The sequence below is a fragment of the Sycon ciliatum genome, chromosome 7 (genome assembly GCF_964019385.1).
Source record: "Sycon ciliatum chromosome 7, ocSycCili1.1, whole genome shotgun sequence".
Lineage (NCBI taxonomy): Eukaryota > Metazoa > Porifera > Calcarea > Leucosolenida > Sycettidae > Sycon > Sycon ciliatum.
This window is the reverse complement of record NC_088649.1, coordinates 17476377-17496489: the sequence shown is the minus strand read 5'-3', so window position 1 is coordinate 17496489 and position 20113 is coordinate 17476377. Positions and strand designations below refer to the sequence as shown.

At 45.7% G+C, this 20113-nt stretch overlaps 1 protein-coding gene across 1 annotated transcript in view; it reads left to right on the top strand.

Moving 5' to 3' along the window:
* LOC135821125 (uncharacterized) overlaps positions 1 to 20113 on the top strand; it is a 62438-nt gene that overhangs the window by 747 nt on the left and 41578 nt on the right. The window contains exons 2-5 of the mRNA XM_065334190.1: positions 3968 to 4022; positions 11181 to 11285; positions 17531 to 17732; positions 19501 to 19578. Of these exons, the coding sequence (XP_065190262.1) occupies positions 17536 to 17732; positions 19501 to 19578 (275 nt within the window). The 5' untranslated portion in view covers positions 3968 to 4022; positions 11181 to 11285; positions 17531 to 17535. The remainder of the gene's footprint in view (positions 1 to 3967; positions 4023 to 11180; positions 11286 to 17530; positions 17733 to 19500; positions 19579 to 20113) is intronic.

Below are 20113 nucleotides of genomic sequence, written 5' to 3'. Positions count from 1 at the left end.
TTACGAGAGAGCTTGGAAGCTCAGGGCCCTACGCTATGCTTTGTTACTTAGCTCATCGTGCATGTTGTGGGAACTGATGGAAATGTTTCCTGGAACGGCGCTGACTCTGCCGAGCACGCGCGTTCTGGAGTCGACGGGATCCAGTCTCTGCCGACGTTTCCTGTGACCGGCGCTGACTCGCCCGTTCACGCCTATTTTGGAGACGACGGGATGTCTCTTCCAAAGTATGTTTTTACTGACGCATCCTATCACCTATTCGGCAACTAAAATCCATTCTAATTTCATTTCCTCCTCGTCTCCCTATTTCTTTCCAGAAAGTCTCTCTATACATCAGGGAGTCGTACTGTATTGGCAGCTACCCTAACGGGTCACGCCTTCCACCACCCAAGCATGGGTATGATGAGGGACAGTGGCAACAGAAACAAAATAACAGCAAGCAGGGAGAGAAAGCAAGAGAAAGACGGCGATAGAAGTACATCTGGTGTGCGACGTATAGAAAAGAGAGATGACAAGAGATGCGCACAAAATAGGAAACAATAATTATTTTTGCAGTTCCGAAACAATCAACCAGGTGATGGAGTGTGGGCACCCGAAGTCCCACCTGGACTCCACTGGAAGAACATCCCACGCAGGGATATCAGCGATAGGCCAAGCGTTGAAAAACAGCCATGAGGACACATCGTCTAGAAGTCCACCGCGCTCGAACTGAAATTGCAGGTTCAAACAATTTCCCACGCGGCGTCAGGCAGTGTAACTCTTCTCCCTGCATCACCATCCATCTCCAGCAACCGTCTCCACTCACAGCTCATGCCTCTACCACCACTGTTTTCCTCCGAGCTTCGCAGTTTGAAACCATTCGGGGGTCAGCTACACCACCGCGAATGGAGAGACGAGGACGACAACGGTCGTGACTGAAAAGACACTGCCTTGGCGACCGCGTCGCGGAACCCTCGCCCCAGCAAATTCAGAAATACGCCAGGGGCAACTCTGGTGGACCCAGAGCCACCCCCTTGGCAAGACTAGTAAGAGGAACGACTGAAAACTCAGATTAAACGGAGCTACGAAAGGTGCAACCGTCCCCTTCAAGCACAGTTGCAACACACAGGGAGTCGTATACATGTGTTTGTAGCCAGCTGTGTTTGATGGCACGGTACGGTACGGGACAGATACGGGAGCCAGCAAATGGCCAGCTGTGCGATACGGTACGGGACAGATACGGGATAGCGCCAGGCGTGACACAAACAAACAAACAAACAAACACCAAATTAAAGCTGTGTGGACCCTGGCTAGCGCCAGACGTTACTGAAGTAACGTCTTCTGCATAGCTACGGGAATTACTAAATATACATCAGTACATACACCCAACGTCATCGACACAAACTGTACATGCACGGGCAATAACAATCGCCCTCGTACAGTGTATGTGCAGATGGTGATAGTGGCTCAAAATGTTTCTTTCGCGTCACAAAAAAAGTGTTTGCATGGCCTATATGGAGGAGGGCTAGCTCTGCTCTCTGAATGTCTTTGACTTCAGTGGAAGAAATACTTCTACCTCGTGTCTATGGAACGGTTTGTTGTACTTGCTGTGTTTGCTCTGCGTGATTACGATCATTGGGACATGAAAGGAATCAAGTAACGGGGAAAGAGACGAGATATTCTTGGACATTCTTAGAAGGACTAATACACAGCTTTCGTGGGTTAGCATTGTTTGTTATCCCATTCGAAACTATGATCCCTTTGACAAATTTTATTCTATTTCCAAACTTCAAACTTCATTCTTTTTTTTAAAACTTGCTGTACTAACGTGTGTGTAACAGTGCGCACAGAGCACGTGACAATGGCAACCATGTTACCATGGTAATATTACCAACAAGGCTAGGTAGCGGATACTACAGTGTCAATGGCACCAACAAAAAAAAAAGAAAAAAAAATATTCAAAGGATCCTTTCCAAAAAAAATATCATGATTATTAATTTGTACGTACACTGTGCCATCTAAACAAATGCGAACTGGGTCGCTCGTAGCAGGTTTGAGGAGCTGCTAGCATATTATGCTCTAGTAAGATCGATGGAAAGAATTTAATCGTATCGACGTCACGCTGGGAAATTGCAGTGATTGGCTACATACACTTCACACAGTTACACACTACTACGGTAGTAGGCACTTCAGTCACGTGACAGAACCTGTCAAAATTTGCTGAGGTGAGAGTGCGTACTTGCGTGGCACCAGTCAAGTGCATGCGCTAAACTGTATAGGTACGCACTATGCTTCGTTGTACGGGCTGATAGTTGGGCGCATCGACATCGTGTTGCTCTGACGTTCAGCTTTCAGTAGATCCCGCATACGTCATAGTGCGTACATTTTTGCGAGTTGTAGATCACGTACACAACCAGCAAAGAGTTTTTTCACAAAGAACTGTAGTACTAGTACCAATACATGGTCCAACAAACGGCTGGTACAAATACAATGGTACAGTAGTAAAAAAGTATTTTCCTCCCCCATGGCCCACTACTACTATTACTACTGCATGTAGTCAGAAGAGCTCATGTTTTCCCATTGACTTGACTAGACACGTGAGTCGTGACTGACCCCCGACTGCGTGGTACATGATTGTACACTGTATGTATGGTATTAGATATTTTATGATATCAAACCAACAACATAATTATGTACTCTGTAGTGGGGCATACTTTTGGCGTAATATTAATAATAACCGGCTCGTACCGGATCGTGTCATTACAATATTGCATACACTGGCGTGGTTTAGCTCTGCATGATAGTACCTGTCGGGCTCAACGCAGGGAGCGATTTTAGTCTCCCCGAGATCCACTCACGGGTCAAGTACTACCTCATCTTTAGTCTTTATGTCTTTGTTTTGGCTTCTCCAGCAGTGTGCCATGTAGCTTCGCCTCACCGTGTTCCGTTTGTGGACGTGATTAGTTGCGAGAACTGCCGCCGCGAACACACACACACACACACACCACACACACACACGTTTTTGCATTTTGGGGGGTAAACCTCGCATTTTCTTGATCTTGGTCGTCCGCCATCTTGGAGTACGAAATATCAGGGAAAGGATCCGTGGGCGCAAACTCTCCCGCACAACAGCTCTAGCTTTCGTTATGTCATCGGGCACCCTGTGGCTGAGAAAGCAGTGATAAAAGGATTGTGCGTAGCGACATAAGACGCAATGGGCATGATGTCAATGAGTACTTGTAGTTAATATGCCAACAAAGAGAGTGTCGTCATTGACCCAAGGTCGGTAGTGCATCCCAGACCACGCCACCACTCCCCTTATTCACACGTGCTGCAGCTGGGCTTATTCTCCTGGCTCGAAATGTGTCCGTGGTGTCAGAACAACATTGCTGGCGTTGAGAACGGTTAGCTCTGCTGTCTGTATTTCTTTGACTTTTGTGGAAGACGCGCATCTATTTTGTGTCTATACATGTATGTATGTAACAGTTTATTGTAGCGTACAGGCCGTTAATAATACAGTCAAGTTACAACACCATTATTTAGGAAAGGAAACAGTAGAACGTTGAGGCGATAGTTCTCTCTCTCTATCTCTCTCTCTCTATCTCTCTCTCTCTCTATGTCTCTCTCTCTCTCTCTCCCTCTCTTTCTCTCTCTGCTATTGGCGCGCCTGGTTGTGATGAAGCCGAGACCCAAGGTCGGTAGAGCATCCCAGACCACGCCATCACTCCCCTTATTCATGGCTCACACATGACGGGTTTACGTGGCTCTAGTAAAAAATAAATAAAAAAATAAAGTAGAAGCTGGCCGCACGGGTTGTTCAGTTGGAGATTTTGAGTATTGCAAGATGGCGGCAGACAAGTGGCACCGGTACCTGTACATACATATTATTATAGGTTCAATTTTCGTCTGATTCTCAATTCAGTTAGTATAACACAGAGATAAGAAACAGAAACTGCTCTTTCTTCTGTCTGTGGATGCGTGCATATTAAAGGAGAGGCTGGACGTTCTTGGACCTTGGAAGAAGGGCAACAGCACAGCTGTCGCGGGTAAGTTCTGTTTGTTATCTCTTTCACAGGAGAGTTCTAAATTCCTTTCCAACTGGATGTTAGAGTATGGCTTTGAAGAGTGAGTACTATTATCGCAATACACACTTAGCGAGCTCCACTGGAAATACCCTAGATTTTAGATAAGCCTTGATTGGTTGAAAACAATCATGTTGTTTGGTTGCCAGCATTTTCCACGGCGGAAGACGCACTGTATTCGAAAACAGTGCATTTCACGACAACCTCTGCCAACCGTGGATGGTCGTAGTAAAGAGCACTGTTTTCGAACACAGTTCGTCTTCCGCCTTGCAACATGCTATCAACCAAACAAATACCTTAGAGTTAGATGTATCGGTGTGCTAAGGAAACTTGCTACATGTACTACCGGTAGATAGTAGATAATGAGGTGCACTGCTAGCTTCAAAATGGCGCTCGAGCAGTCGCTCCGCCAACGTCTTCAGAACGTTTGACGGCATTTGCTATCGCTTTGCTATCAGCTATAGGTCAGTACTAGTTGGGAGACGTGTGGGCGTACATTGCAGTAATGTTTGGCGCCACACAACTGTAGCGCGGAAGAACAACCAGCCTGGTATCAAGCTCATCAAGCTCAGTACATGACGTGTGTGGGCGTAGAGTGCAGTGATGTCTGGCGCCGAAGAATGTAGCTTGTTAGAGCAGCCAGCCTAGCATCAACCTCAGTATCATTACACACTGTCACTCAACTGTGCATAGACTGTAATGCATGGAAGTAACAGTTGGAACGATAGACTACGACTATGCACGAGTACGAGGCTGCAACCACATTACTCATTAGGTACAAAAAGTAACAAAATCACATACAATTACAAACGTCGTTATAGTAGAATTCGTCATGGCAACGGGCAAGAAATGCAAAACGCGCTTTGAAGGTTTTCAGCAACCAGCGCACCCCTGTACGGTGCCTGGAAAGCCATGTTTGTCGTTTTCGCGTTCCATCTCCCACCCATGCTCACCACTGGCCATGCTGTTTGACTTGATTTTACGGCCTTTTCTCCCGCTTGCTGGCGGTTCTTTGATGGATTTAGATGTTTTTAGGCTATTTATCTATTATGTGGCTGCGATTGTGGTTTTTTGCTTCTACTCATTCCTGGAAAACCACCACGGTGGTGAGTGTGATTGCTATGGTAGACCACTACCCCATGTACTGAACAGTTGCTTTGTGAGTGAAAAGCACCACTCCCTGCTCAATACACAGTGTTTCGGAGAATTCACCCCTCATCAGTTGAGCTTGAGTAGGCTGAGGAAGATTGTGCCTGAAGAGCACCACTTACATAGTGCTCTCCAGGAACAAACATCACCAGGGATACAAACTTACTTCTAACAAACTTGTCCGTTTGCAGCGCGACAAACACCTCGTGAACACTAGATACATGTAGTCTGAGTGGAACTGTCGGTGCATGAAAAGCGGTCGTTAAAGTCATGCCCTACCACATGCCGATTCAAGCGTTTATTGAAAGTTTACTTTCATGGCTAATGCTAGGATGTTCCCTATCCCAAGAGTTCTCCATACTCACTGTTTTCTTTACTCCACCTACCCAGGTTATCTTAGATTTTATCCGCTCGGGGATGATTGCATGTTCTTGGATTTGCAATGCATTCATCAAACAAACACAGAATAGATGTACTTCGGAATCTCACAGCCTAGCATTCCCCTCTAGTTGGCCTGACCTAGCACATCTCAACTCTCACGCCCATTGAAAGTCTACTTTCATGACCAAAGTTGATGATCTAAGGGGAGATTCCTAGACTCACCGTTTTCTTCACTCCCCATAATCCAGGATAACTAATCTTGTTCTTAATCTTTCATCCCTTTCCATCGTCATCATAACATTGGGCATGATTGCACGTTTGACTTGCGATGTAAAATAAAAGCAAAAAAACCGACTATTGAGTATTGTAGACTCCAGTTCTAGTAACTCCCAAGACATTATTATTCCCATAGGCGTAACGATGCAGAAAACGTAACGGTAGTAGCCTAAGTAGTAGGGTCTGGCGCCAGCTAGGATTCTGCACGCTTGGTTGCCGCTTGCGTACCCTTTGAAGGACCCTGTTACACCTAGGGCCAGGGGCAGAGCTACAAAATGTGGAGCTGAGACTAGGATAGGCGCGAGCCGGCGTTCATCCGGCCGTGACACAGGTGAGCTGTGTGAGCTCTGTCCCGGATGAACGTAAGTCGTTGGCTCGCCACTTAGCAGGGGCTGTGCTCCTGTTGGTGACGTACAATATTGTGAAGGTCAATGTAAATCCAGTCGCGTCACTCGAGTACGCGCTGGGCCATGGGGGTTGCGCAGCCTTAGGCCAGCGAACACTGACATGAGACATGGCACAAGGCGCAAACTTGAGTGGCGCGACTGGATTTCATAACCTCTTTTGGGCCTTTTGTGTGAAATACTAATAGTGTCGTACATCCTTGGGTTGGTCCCTCTCCGCTGACTAAAGGGAACCTATTAATTCAATCCATTCTATTTCCGGCATATGCGAATATGTGGGTTGCCATTGTGCGGCTGACATTGCCGCGGAAATGCAAATAAATAATAATAACTAATTCATTTGCAATGCTCTAACCACTGAGCTATGGGACCAGGCTGAACCTAGAAGGCGCTGACAAATCTTTCACTCCAAAGGCAGCTCACAACACGTGCCACACATACTGATGGCACTTGGGTCTTTTTTTCCCTCCCCCAGGGGACCAACCACGGTCAGTTTCTGGAAACTACCAGAGGTGAAAGAAAGTGATTAAATTTGGAAAGGATTGGGAGAACTTTAAATTCAAATGATCAGTCGGGGAAGTGAACTGCCTGAAAAGAGAAAAAAACGCCAGACCCACCAGGACGTTTTTTTCTCTTTTCAGGCAGTTCACTTCCCCGACTGATCATTTGAATTTGAAGTTCTCCCAATCCTTTCCAAATTTAATCACTTTCTTTCACCTCTGGTAGTTTCCAGAAACTGACCGTGGTTGGTCCCCTGGGGGAGGGAAAAAAAAAGAAAAAAAAAGACCCAAGTGCCATCAGTATGTGTGGCACGTGTTGTGAGCTGCCTTTGGAGTGAAAGATTTGTCAGCGCCTTCTAGGTTCAGCCTGGTCCCATAGCTCAGTGGTTAGAGCATTGCTCATGACAAGCAGGGTCCCAGGTTCGAGTCCTGGTGGGTCTGTACAGAGTAGACCAGGGAGTCGTACAGCACCGGTATAGGGCTTGCTAGTGATGACGTCAAAACGGCCAAGGAGTAGTAAGTTGACATCAGATTTCTATTTTTGGATCCACTAAGGTGTGACTTTGCTATTGCCTAAGTATGTGGGTGCATAGAGGAGGACAGCCTCCGTCGCAGCCTCTCAACTGGGTCCCCAACAGTCGCCGCGCAGTCACTGCAGGTGTCCGTTGACCGACTGCATGAGTGGGGTCGTACATGGAAAGTGATGTTTGAACCGACCAAATCCCAGGCCATGACAGCCACCCTCAGACGCACCGGCTTAGATCTCCCCCCACTCCTGTTTGGTGGCACACTGGTGCCCGAGACAACCACCATCACCCTCCTTGGTGTGAAGGTGGACGCAAAGTTGACCTTCAGCGATCACCTACGCTCCGTAGCCACCCGTGCACGCCAACGGCTTGGGGTCCTAAACAGAGCCGCCCACATACTCACCCCCGCCGGCCGGACGACCGTATACAAGGCGTTCGTACGGCCAGTCATGGAGTATGCGCCTCTTGTATGGATGGGGGCTGCGCAGAGTCACCTCCAGCGTCTGAACAATGTTCAGCGCCGCGCGCTTTATGCTATCGGCCCTGGGGCACACCTACCCAGCCTGGCCATCCGCCGCACTGTTGCCTCGCTTGCCTGCCTGTACAAGCTGCACTACTTGCCTGGTCCTCCGCAGCTGCTCTCTGTGTTGCCACCGCGCCACATCATCTCTACCAACCCCAGAACTCGCAGCGAGCACGGTGCTGTCAGTGGCCATGACCACCAGCTCCAACACCAGCTGCCTGCATCTGCCCCGCTGGCACTGAAGCGCTCGTTCCCACACTGCAGCATCAGCGATTGGAACTCCCTCCCTGCCGCTCTCCTATCCCAGCCTCCCCACAGCAAGAGAATGCAATCATTCAAAACGAATGTTTACCGCCATCTTCGCAGCACAAACTGGCTCTGGGCAGTCGATTCCCTATGAATACTGTATGACGCTAAGACAGTTTCTCCCCCACAATCGCTCGTGTTAAGCCTTGGGTTTTTGCATCTTTCTCACCTGTACAGCTCTATCTTCTTCTTTTTTCATTGTTTTTGGTGCGTGTTTTTGGCCGTGACGCCGAGACCTCAGGTCGGCAGAGTCATCAATGCCCCACCATCACTGCTGCGTCTCGGTGTAGCGCCTGCTCATTAGTTGTCACGTTTGTCCTAGTCTCCGTACCATTGTCTTTCCTTATTCTTTTCGAGCTGGTTATGTGAACGTAGTAAAAAAAAAAAAAAATAGCAATCCACTCATGTCGAATGCAGGTGTGACTTTTATTTCGCCACCAGTTGTAACCCCGCCCCCAGTAGCCAAATCAGTCAGTTTCACTGGTTACATCACCTTGCTGTGAGTAAGACGGCTTGAAATGTGCTTGGATCCATACAAAAACTGGATCCAAGTGGATCCATTTTTTGAATTTTTGAAATTGGTGCTATGCTGTGACGTAGCACTTTCAAGCCCTATTTTACGACTACATTACAAGTCAACTGTAGACTGTACATCGCTGTACATCGATGAGCATGAACTCGGGTGCGTAGCCGCTATGACCGCACAAACTCTGGCCTTGGCGGCATCGCCATGTTTTCAAAATGGTGGTCGACGCTTTTTGAATTTTGTATGGTCGTGGTGAGCCCTGAATTTTGCGTCGTACACTGTACACTGTACACTGTACAGTGTACTACTACACTAGTCTACACCAGGGAGTAAAAAAGTAAGTACCGTAAAGACTAAAGTACCGTTGATCCGCCCCCACGCCATGTCGCTTCCCAGCTGGGTTTTCGGCAGGGGGCGGGAATTAGATCAAGGCTGCCAAGTGCAGTACGATGTACAACAACGTAGAGGATCAGACTCGATGTGCTGGATTGTGCACATTTTGATCCTGGATTGGCAAGTATTGTGTACAGCAGTGCATGCGTCGGTTCAACATCGTATTTCGTTGTATACGCCGAAGTCGCTTCACAAGGAGAAAATCGACAGGGGGCGGGAATTAGAGAGGGGGCGGATCAACGGTACTTTACGGTAAAAAAAATTTAATTATCGTGTCCGTTCCCGAAGGGAACTCACGACGGCCGCTACCACCCGGTAAATCCTAGCGGGAGATGCAGCGCCTAACGGTGGGGGTGAGTGGATAAGTCTCACAACCACTGGCACAAGTGCCGAGAACGACCCCATTAGCTGCATCCATGTAGTACCAGGGAGTAGTACAATACATTCAGTTGGCAAGTGAGTTTGGCGTCTCCAGCTGGCTCACTTGTCGTCCGCTATCCCGTCATGCGGCTATCCAAAAGCGAGTTCGGCGATGGTTTGGCACTGCGCTATGGCTGGCGGCCTTCTCGCTTACCGTCAACCTGTGTCTGTGGAGCCAGTTTCACAGTAGCCCATGCCCTGACATGCAGCACCGGAGGTTTCCCGTCACTTCGACACAATCAGGTGCGGGACATCACTGCCTCGATATTGAAACGTGTCGCCAATAGTGTCGCCATCGAGCCACACTTGAAACCGCTTTCTGGTGAGCAGCTCCGCTACAAGACTGCCTCCACAGAAGACCAGGCTCGACTTGATGTTGCGGCGAGTGGTGTTTGGGGAGGTCGGTTCGAGAGAGTCTTTCTCGATATTCGGGTTTTCAACCCCTTTGCTCCCGCAAATCGATCCTCTTCCATCACCGCTTGCTAGCAGCGTCATGAAAGTGAAAAACGGAGGCGATACGAACAGCGCGTCAAGGAGGTCGAGCGCGGAACCTTCATCCCTGTGGTTTTAGCAGCAACTGGTGGTACTGGTCGAGCTGCTGCCGCTCTCCTCAAGAGAATAGCTGCAATGGTCTCCGACAAATCTGGTGAGCCATACTCTGCAGTGATGTCATGGATCCGCTGCAGGTTCAGCTTTGCCCTTCTCCGTGCCGGCGTGGCTTGCCTGCGTGGTGCACGACGGACTGCATTCACACCCGGAGGTGGCTGAGTCATCCGCTCGACTCGCTGTCTCGGCAGCTGCCATACAGCACTAGACACTTGTTTATGCCACGTCATCAATGCTTTTTCTCGTATGGTCCATGTTTTTTATTGTACCATTGTGTTGTGTTTTTTTAGTGTTTATTTGAATTCGGATAGCTCAACAGTACAGAAGTACAACTACAAAGAGTACCGAATAGAAGGCCCCGAGAAGGGGAAACCCCCCCCCAAAAAAAAAAACAGCTACTCCCTGGTCTACACTGCTTCACTGCACTACTGCTATTGCTATTTTCTTCTTTTCTTTTTAGAATTCAACATTAACATTAACATTAACATTAACGTTAACAGGCTCTTTTACGTGCAAAGTTAAAAGCAACACAATGATTAGAAATCAAGAGGGGTAAAAATTTTTTTGATCAAATCTGCTGAAACACGCATACACACAGTACTTGTACAGCAGGCAGGACCCACTTTTCTACCAACGATGGGCGTTTAGAAAGGGTACTACAACTTACTAGAGTACAAGCACTGTAAGTATACTGTAATCACAAATCTACGTAAAGCCGAGTACTGCATGGAGATGACTATTGTATGCACGTGCCGCTGTACATGCACGTGCCACCGCATGGTGCTACTATGCTAAGTAATGACTACTGTTCTACTCGACTGGGTCGCTGACACTATGACCTACGATGTAGTGCTAACGTCTAAGTAAAGGGTGTGGTATTGTCATAGTTATTGAACGCACAAATCCATTATGGGTGGCAGGGTGCTACAAGTTCAACCAAAGCATTTGATGCTCACAGGCACGCGCCGCCAATTAGTTAATGCCCCGCTCACATTCCGTGCAGGCTAGGACCGATAGCAGCAACGGATAGCGTACAGATATAGCACCAGAGGGTGTACAAAAGTTCGGGCTCGGGACAGTGTACGTTCATTGTTGCTTTTTTCTTCTCCAGGGGCAGCTTGAACTATTCAGCTCTCAGACAAGGCATTCACGAAGCTGCTTCGGCCAGAATCGGGTGCGCGCAAGATAGTGAATTGCTTCGTCGATACTAGAAACGGTGAGTGTTCATGATAATGCCCTGTGAATTTGGCTTACATTAGTATAACTAAATAGCAAACCTATTTATAAGGAACACCTACAACGTAGGGACCGATTGTATTTTTCCTTATCAAGGGAGCTCTCTTTAGCAATACGACGTGGAAAGAAGGAAGAACACCAAAGATACAAATAATCTACGTGGAGATAAAAGTTTAGTAATAGCTATGAAAAGTATGAATGCCGCAGACATCACCACGCAACATGACAATTTGTTCAAGGTTTGGTTTTGTGTTCATGAGTTGTTTCTGCACTGTTCATGCCCGTTTGTCACACTTAGTGACTTACTCTTTATTTTAGTTCTCACTTTTTGTAATACTTACCACAAGTTACCCGTCATGTGTCACACTTCTTTGGATTTTTATCCTTTGTTTTTCCCTTGATCTCTTTAGTTCCGTATTTCCACTGATGATCGGAACGTGAAAATCGATTTTGGAAACACACAAAACCAAACCTTGAACAAATTGTCATGTTGCGTGGTGATGTCTGCGGCATTCATACTTTTCATAGCTATTATTAAATATCAAAGATACAAGGGGTTAAACTCGGCGATGAAATAAAAATGAAAAATTTGAAATCGTCTAATCCAAAGAAACTCCAGGCAGATGTATCAAGGTGGTGTAAAAGATTCAACTCAAAGATACAAGAGATGAAACTCGGCGTTGACATAAAAATGAAAAAATTGAAATCGGCTAATCCAAAAAAAACTCTAGGCAGATGTATCAAGGTTGTGTAAAAGATTCAATAGTTTACACATTGTTAACGCATAGTGATATATGCACAGTATGTCCAATCCAGTGGTGAGACACTCGTTCTTCTAAAGCGAACATTTGTCTCATCAATTTTCTCACTAGCGGTGCCAGCAGGCTGCAGAGTGAGCAGACCGATTTCCGTCCATGCTCACAGTGCATACTGAATTATTGTTCCCAGAGCCAGTCACATGCATCCCAAACGCCTCATTGTGTCTACAGAGACTAGTACAGTAGTCAGTAGTAGTAGTAGCTGGCCATATTGTTACCTGTAGACAATGTACTGTATAACACGTCATTTTCGGTGTAATTCTAAATTCGGTAGAGAATCCAGGCACCAAAATTTGGATTACACCTATAAGGCACTAGAGTATGCACTGTATGTGAAGGGTAGGCTGGTTACCTAATTCTACATACACCTGAAACCTGTCAGGTCCCTGGTACCGACATTTAAATACATGAACTCCTAAAATTACATGATTTACATGTACAGTAGTGGGGTTGAACTTTAAAAACTCAAGGATTGCTTCTGAAGCCGATGGAGAGCCCGATCAATACAATGTATGTCTCATACATGGATCTCTATCACTGTACACGCTGCATCTGCCGCTAGGGTTTATCGGGTGTTAGCGGCCGTCGTGAGTTCCCTTCGGGAACGGATGCGATAATTTACTTTTTTTTATCACTGTACACTGTATCAGGTTAATCACAGGCAGCAAGGAACCTACCATATACATGTAGCAATGAAGTACTAGGAATAGGTGTAGAACATGTGTAGAACAAAGGAACGGAACTGGACCAGTCGGTTTTCATGCCTAAAAAATAAAATTAATATTACTAAACTATAGAAAGAAAACGCTCCATTGTTTGTCAACACTGGGGAGTGCTTGCACCGTGATGTGGTCGCCCAGGTTTTACTGATCGACTTGTACATCATTATTCGTGTCAACCGTGCTACCAGCTCAATAAGTAGTTGTCGATAGGCTTTTCCTAAATCGGCCAGCCGAAAAATTCGCCTAAAACGAGACTCATCAAAAATCGCGAAGCTTTTCGCCGATTTTGGAGGGTTCCTTCGAGAATCGCCGACAATTAACTTTTACCAAAATAATGCTGTTCCAAAGTGCGTTAACGAACGAATGATGCTGCTCCAACCATGACCGCTTGAGCTCTCTACTCCAGCACTTGCACTACTGACGTGTTGAGGTCGTGTGACTCGTGTCCTTTGACCTCCTCTCTCAAACAAACATTAGCCCTTAAGGAGATCGCTACTGGTAAAAGACTATTGTATTTTTTGTATTTTATTATATTTAAAGATTTCCCAAAGCCTTCGGGCCTGTCGAGGGGATCTCCTGCAAGAAGAATAAAATGACAACTTTATGTAGAGGGAGCAGTTAATCGAGGATAGGCTAAGGAAATAGATCAAGGCATACAAAATCTGGTAACTAAGGATTTGGGATACCGTCAGTGTAATGAATATATCGGCGAAAATGGTGCTAGAGAGAATGCTTGAATTCGGGGAGGCTGGTTATAGAGGTAAACTACACTTCAGCGTACAGTTGTGGCACTGATGTCCAAAGAGCAGAGCTGTATTTCCAATTTCTCACCAATTTCGAAGTCAATACGCCAATATGCCTGTAAGCCGATTTTCCAATTATATTCCAATTTTGCAGCTGATCTTCGAACAATTATTTGAAGTTGCTTATTTTGCAGCCGAATCTGATGTAATTTTGAGCTAAGCAAATAGCCGAATAGGCCCAGGGTATCTTATGGGTGCAGCGTGTAGGTCTGTAGCTGGAAGTACGGCCTGGTGAAAATCCTGCCACACAGAGATTCCAAAGTACTGCAAACTTGAAAGTGGTCACTTATGAGTACTGTCTAGGTAGGCTATCTCGCAAGGGCCCGTAACTGATAGGAAGAGATCAATGACTGACTCAGTAACGGTGGCGGCACGTACGTGTTGGTGAAGACACATAATTTGTCATACCAAATTTGTTAAACAAGTCAGTTACTCGTATGGCCATGGGTGACATGGGTTCTTTTTCATATCAACGTTGAAATCACCCAGCATGACAGTTGCCAGAACCTTCTTTCCTGGTGCATGAACTGATGCCTCTAGATTGGACTCCGGGGAGGTCCAGAATGCTACAGGCTTGTGCAGTGGACGATAACAGCATCCAACCAGGACTATGCCACCGGAAACGCGACCTTCTATCCACAGCAGCTCTAAGTCAGTCTCGAAGTCAGTGCGTCTTCCAGAGACAATTTTGCACGAGGACGTATTTTTTAATTTTTCGATTATTACGGACGACCCCTAATCGTCAAATTATGCTGTTGATTATGCCACAGTTATGCCAACAAATATGCCCTAAGCATATTTTTGGTCTGAACCGAAAGATTATGCCGCAGCAGGCCCTTACACGTTGGAATTCGTATATTATGCCGGAGCATAATTTTTTGACGAAATCCCAAGATTATGCCAAATATTATGCCGGCATAATCCGCCAAGGACTAGCCATGGGCAGAAATTGGAAGAAAAGAAGTTTTAAGGAAAGCAATTCAGGTTGAAGTAGCTACATGTAGATGACCACCAGGACACATCCAGGAGCGATCAAAGAGTACACGACGGACGTAAGGAGAAGTTTAAAACTCCCCTAGCATAATGAGGGTCAGAACCGGGTTCAACACCCACAATGGTTCAAACGGTATGCAGGGACCGCGGTTCTTGCAACCGCGGAAGGTTTTAGTAAGGTCACTGTTTCCGAGCACAGTGTCCTCCACTTTGTTTCATGCTGTCAATCTAACAATATGTGTGAACTATAAGTACTAACAAGGTTTATCCGATACTAGTTTTGAGCTAGTAGTAGTATTGGGTTATACAATAATCATAGTACTAGGAATAGCAGAATATGGTATAATAATTACTTTGAAGTACTATTATTTTAACCGTGGATGGTTGTACAGTAGTAAGGTCACGTCACTGTTTCCCAACACAGCAGTGTCCATGGTGCCCTCCGCCTTGTTTCATGCTGTCAAACTAACATCATACCACTTGTACATAATTGTACCTGTGACGACGCGCCCCGCCGGGCGCACTTGTGCAAGAACGCGGGTTCAAAGTCTGACATCACAGCTTCTTGACAACGACGGGTTACGTTACGCACTTGGTGATTTGGCCAAGTGCCGAACTGCAGATGCACACTGCCGAAGTGGTGACAAACAAAAGTCGCGTCACCTGCACATTGTCGTGTTTGGAGTGGCAGCAGCATGCAGTGAACACAGCTAGCTACAGGGTCAGTATCACTATTCTTTGACTGAGGGGCGCGCGAGACATACTAGTAGTACTACATGTACATGTATGCACATGGTATCAAACCATTATTAGATAAACCATTTTTATAGTTCACGCATATTGTTAGATTGACAGCATGAAAAAAGGTGGGGGACACTGTCTTCGGAAACAGTGACCTTACTACAACCTTCCGCGGTTGGCCCTCATTATGCTACGGAGGGTTGGAGACTACTCCTTACGTCCGTCGTGTATTCTTTAATTGCTGCTGGATGTCGTCCTGGTAGTCATGTAGCTACTGTTGCTGTCAATCTAGCAATATGTAGGTTAGCACATGTACTTGTCCCCGAGTTTGTAGTTTTCGCTTTGTACAGAAGGAGAAACCGTAGCTGATTTTTCGCTTGGCCACTGCTGTGCCTGTACTGCCGTTCGGCTTTACATGTAATCGCCGGCCAAGAAGCAATGATGGATGTCTCTGTTATTTCTATCGCAGGTATCGCTGATCTCCTCTTTAGTTCTGAGACCAACCAATTCTGGGCTCGTTTCCTTGTCCAGCAGCAGGATGCTAAAACAGCCAATTATGCTTTTAAAAAGCTTCACCAAAAGGTCGAAAGAACAGACAATCGTCATGAAAGAAGGAATCCGACCATTGTCATGATCAGGCTTTCACCAAATCGGCCGACCGAAAAATTCGCCGAAACAAGACTTATCGAAACAGCACTTGCATTGTCACTTTTCGCCCATTTTGGAGGGTTCCTTTAAGAATCGCCGAATATCTGCCAAATCTGACAGCAGAACGAGCAGTTGCGGTTTCGTAACTGCGAGTTTCACGAACTTAATCGATCATCAGGCGAAAATTGGTACTGACCCTGCCCTAAGAGTACTGCTATATACATGATGTACCGTACTGCTATATACATGATGTACCATGAATGTGGCAAACCCAGCGTAACAATTACCATTATGATATTATGTAGCGCGATATAGAGTGTGTGAGAAAGTGTTAGTTATCTGTGTATTGCTAAGTGATGTTCTCGTGGAATCAGGTGGCAAAGCTTGACAAAAATAATTATAAAATAACACGTTCTCTCTGCAATTAACGCAGGCCGAATAACACCTTTTGTCAAGCTTTGCCACCTGATTCCGCGAGAACATCACTTTAACAATACACAGATAACTAACACTTTCTCACACACTCTACATGTATATCGCGCTGCTTATCATAACGGTAATTATTATTATGCTGGGCTTGCCACATTCACGGTACATGTATATGTATATACTTGTATCAGTATTCTTAGGGCAGGGTCAGTACCAATTCCTGTTTTTTTTGTTTTCTTTTTCACACATACAACTGTTTTCATTTTTGGTGTTGTGTTCTAATCATTCGCCATGCCACTGTCAATTGTGTTCTGTCAGTACCAATCTTCGTCTGATGATCGATTAAGTTCGTGAAACTCGGAGTGACGAAACCGCAACTGCTCGTTCTGTCGTATGTGTATCTCGCCTGCTCTTTGCCATCCGCAAATTGAGCCCTCTACGGACGGTGTATGAACTTCACATGGTACAAGTAATTCTTCCAATTTCGCAACCGATTGTCGAACAATCAGCGGATTTTGCAGCCGAATCTGATGTATGTTTGAGCCGAGCGAAGAGCCGAATTGGCAAAAAACGGGCCGATTTGAGGAACGGCTAGTCCTGATGTGGACTGGGAGCCTTGTGGAAGTACAAGACAATAATAGGCTAGTGGAATACCAAATTCACAAGCAAGCGCTGAACTTTTGGGCGCTGTCCTATAGTGGCTGCAAAATATTATTCCATATCGATCAGCAACGCTATGTATGGACCTTCAATAGCAGGTGTGTATGAAACAGCCTCATTCGGCATCTGCCCTGGTTTTTCGGATGCCATTTTATTCTCCCTATCAAAAAGGACCTGATTATGCCCAAACTCATTCAGGTGTGTATAACATCCTCGTTGCTCATTTTCGCTTGTTTTTCAGATGCCATTAATTTTTAAGCTTCTTCTCAAAAAGGACCTGATTATACCAATAATGATGCCGGCATAATCCGCTTACCCGTATTTCCTGGTGCGTGGTAGTGTCGTGGCATCGTTTCCAACACTGGATATTGTTTAGTAAAGTTTGGAAATCTCGTTTGCCTCTGTGTGTAGGCAAGATGCGCGACGGACGCGCTCTCGTGGTGGCCCTGCTCCTCATGGCTCCTCTTTTCACCTGTATCACAGCAGCGCGTCTGCCCTGCGTACCATTTGGTTATACGTCCAATCCAACTTACTACCTGATCTATTGTAGTAATTGGGGACTAACAGCCATCACGCCCGTTCCCGCTGATCGACGCAACTACACTGAGACAATGTGAGTATTTACTTAGTTAGCCCGCATGTAATGTACATTATAATATAACATTATAATACCCATTGCTGTTGACAGCAAGCTGTTCCGGCCATTAATATTAAGGCCTCGTCAGTACGGCTACGAGCTTTGAGCAAGCCCAGCTGCCAGATATGGTGCAAATGAGCCACCACAGGCATTAAGATAGCTCATCTCTCTCTATCGGCAGAGTGCTCAAGCTACTAAATGTAGCGGACAATGCGTAATGTTTAATGCCGTCTACAGTGCTTATTTTGTATCTAAAGTGTACACCTCCTTACTGCACTGTACATATGTATGGGTAGTTGCATGACATCATGGGTAGTTGCATGACATCATGGGTAGTTGCATGACATCATGGGTAGTTGCATGACATGATTGACATCACTAGTCCGCGGGCGCAGTCTCTGAATCTGCATATCTTCTAGTTGAGCTGGGGGTTTTCCCGCCTTGCTTTTGCTTTCGGACTGTTCTTCCTGGTGTACTTGTAATGGTAGTTTTCTCCAACCCTGTTATTGTGCTTTGCTGATCCCGACATAACACTTACCTTCTCGAACTACCGTAGTTCCGCGCATATAAGCCCATGTGCCTATGTCCGAATATAAGCCCACCTCCGTGTATAGGCCCATGGGCTAATAAACAGACCTAAACACCGTAGTACAGCATGTGAGTGCAGACTACATTACCATGCAGTACCGGTACCTACAGTAGGCGGACAACCGCGCACGGACTTGTACTTTTTCGCGTGCCAGCTGCCTTCAAAATTCGAATATAGGCCCAGGGGCCAGGGCTAAAAAACGAACCATTATTACTGATTTTATTTCCCGGAAAATGCATTTTTTCGTATATTAGCCCATGGGCTTATATGCGCGGAACCACGGTATTCAAGTTTGGTATGAGCTTTGGAGACATTTCTTCGGGATATTTCCCCAATTGCTCTCCTGTACTTGAAGAAGAGTTCTGAGCGATTGGTTGATACACACCCAAGTTCTGAAATTCTGTGCACAAAGTAATCACAGATTTTAGGTGGTTTACCATGTAGATGCTGGCCCAACGGCTTCAAACCAGAGGTCTATACACTTTAAACGCGGTGTAAGGTCCAGTGTCATTTCAGTTGTCCTCTTCCCCTGATTATTAGTAGGGCTGTGTTTTTTAGTAAAAAAACAAATTGCAATCCCGCAGTCTTGGTTTGGTAAATGGTTGTGTCTTGAACGCCGGCATTGCTGGCCAATTCTGCACTTAGGAACAAGAGCAATATGACAATGTACTCGAGACTGTTATCACATTATCCAACTAAGACGATGCATAAAGTCGGTGGACAAGCCATTGATTATCCACTCTCATGGTAATATCAAAAAAGTATTAAAGTATACTTTCTAGACCAACGAAAAACGACACGTCTGGAGAAGCACCGTAAATATCTCTATCTTTATTTATCATATATACCACTCTTTGGTCTTCAAAGAATACTTTTTCTGATATTACAATGCATCACTGCCAACTTATCGTGCCTTTAACCGCACGGTCTTCCCTGTCCCGAACAGGAAACCAGAGATTGTACTAGTACGAGGCTACGACTACATCACAGTTTTGTATCTGTCTTGCTCTGTTTTGCTCTGTATATCTCTGTGTGGTGCTGGGTAGTTCTGTTTTGTTTTGTTCAGTATAAGTATAGGGTTTGTGAATAATAAGAGTAAAAAACAATTATGCGTTGTTCGGTACTATGCTGTGTTGTTCTGATTATAATGTGCAGGGAGCTGCCGAGAAACGCCATCACATTCACCCCCCAAGATGCTGCTATCATGCGAGGGTTGCCCATTTTGAAAGTATTGTAAGCTGACCCCATTGACTGAAGTACTGCATGACGTCCATCAATATAAATATAGAATTTTAAAAATAATGATGATATCACCCAATGCAGCAAGCAAACAGTTTCGGTCATCAAACTCTAATCAGTGCAACTACTAGATTAGTGCTGCATCGAGCCTGTTTTGTGTGAAAGTATATTATATTGTTATTATTCTTATATTTATACTTCAAGTATTGCAAAAATAATAATTTGAAACTCTGGTATTGAGCCAATAATAAAAGTAGAAAGGAAAAGGACATATGGAAACGAGTTAAGAGTAACTCTCCACCACTGTAACTAGATACTATATACAGTCATAAAGTGCAACAACTAGGCACAAAACTGACAGAGTACTGAGACATTCGACGTCCTGACACCTAGCTTCAACACATCTCCGTAGCGCTAACCGACAGCCTTCCAACTTGGAACGTTCAAGGTTATGGAAAGACCAAAGGGAGGGAGGCAAGCGCAACGAAAACGAGCACAAGCTACAGTCCCAACGGAACAAAGAATGTCG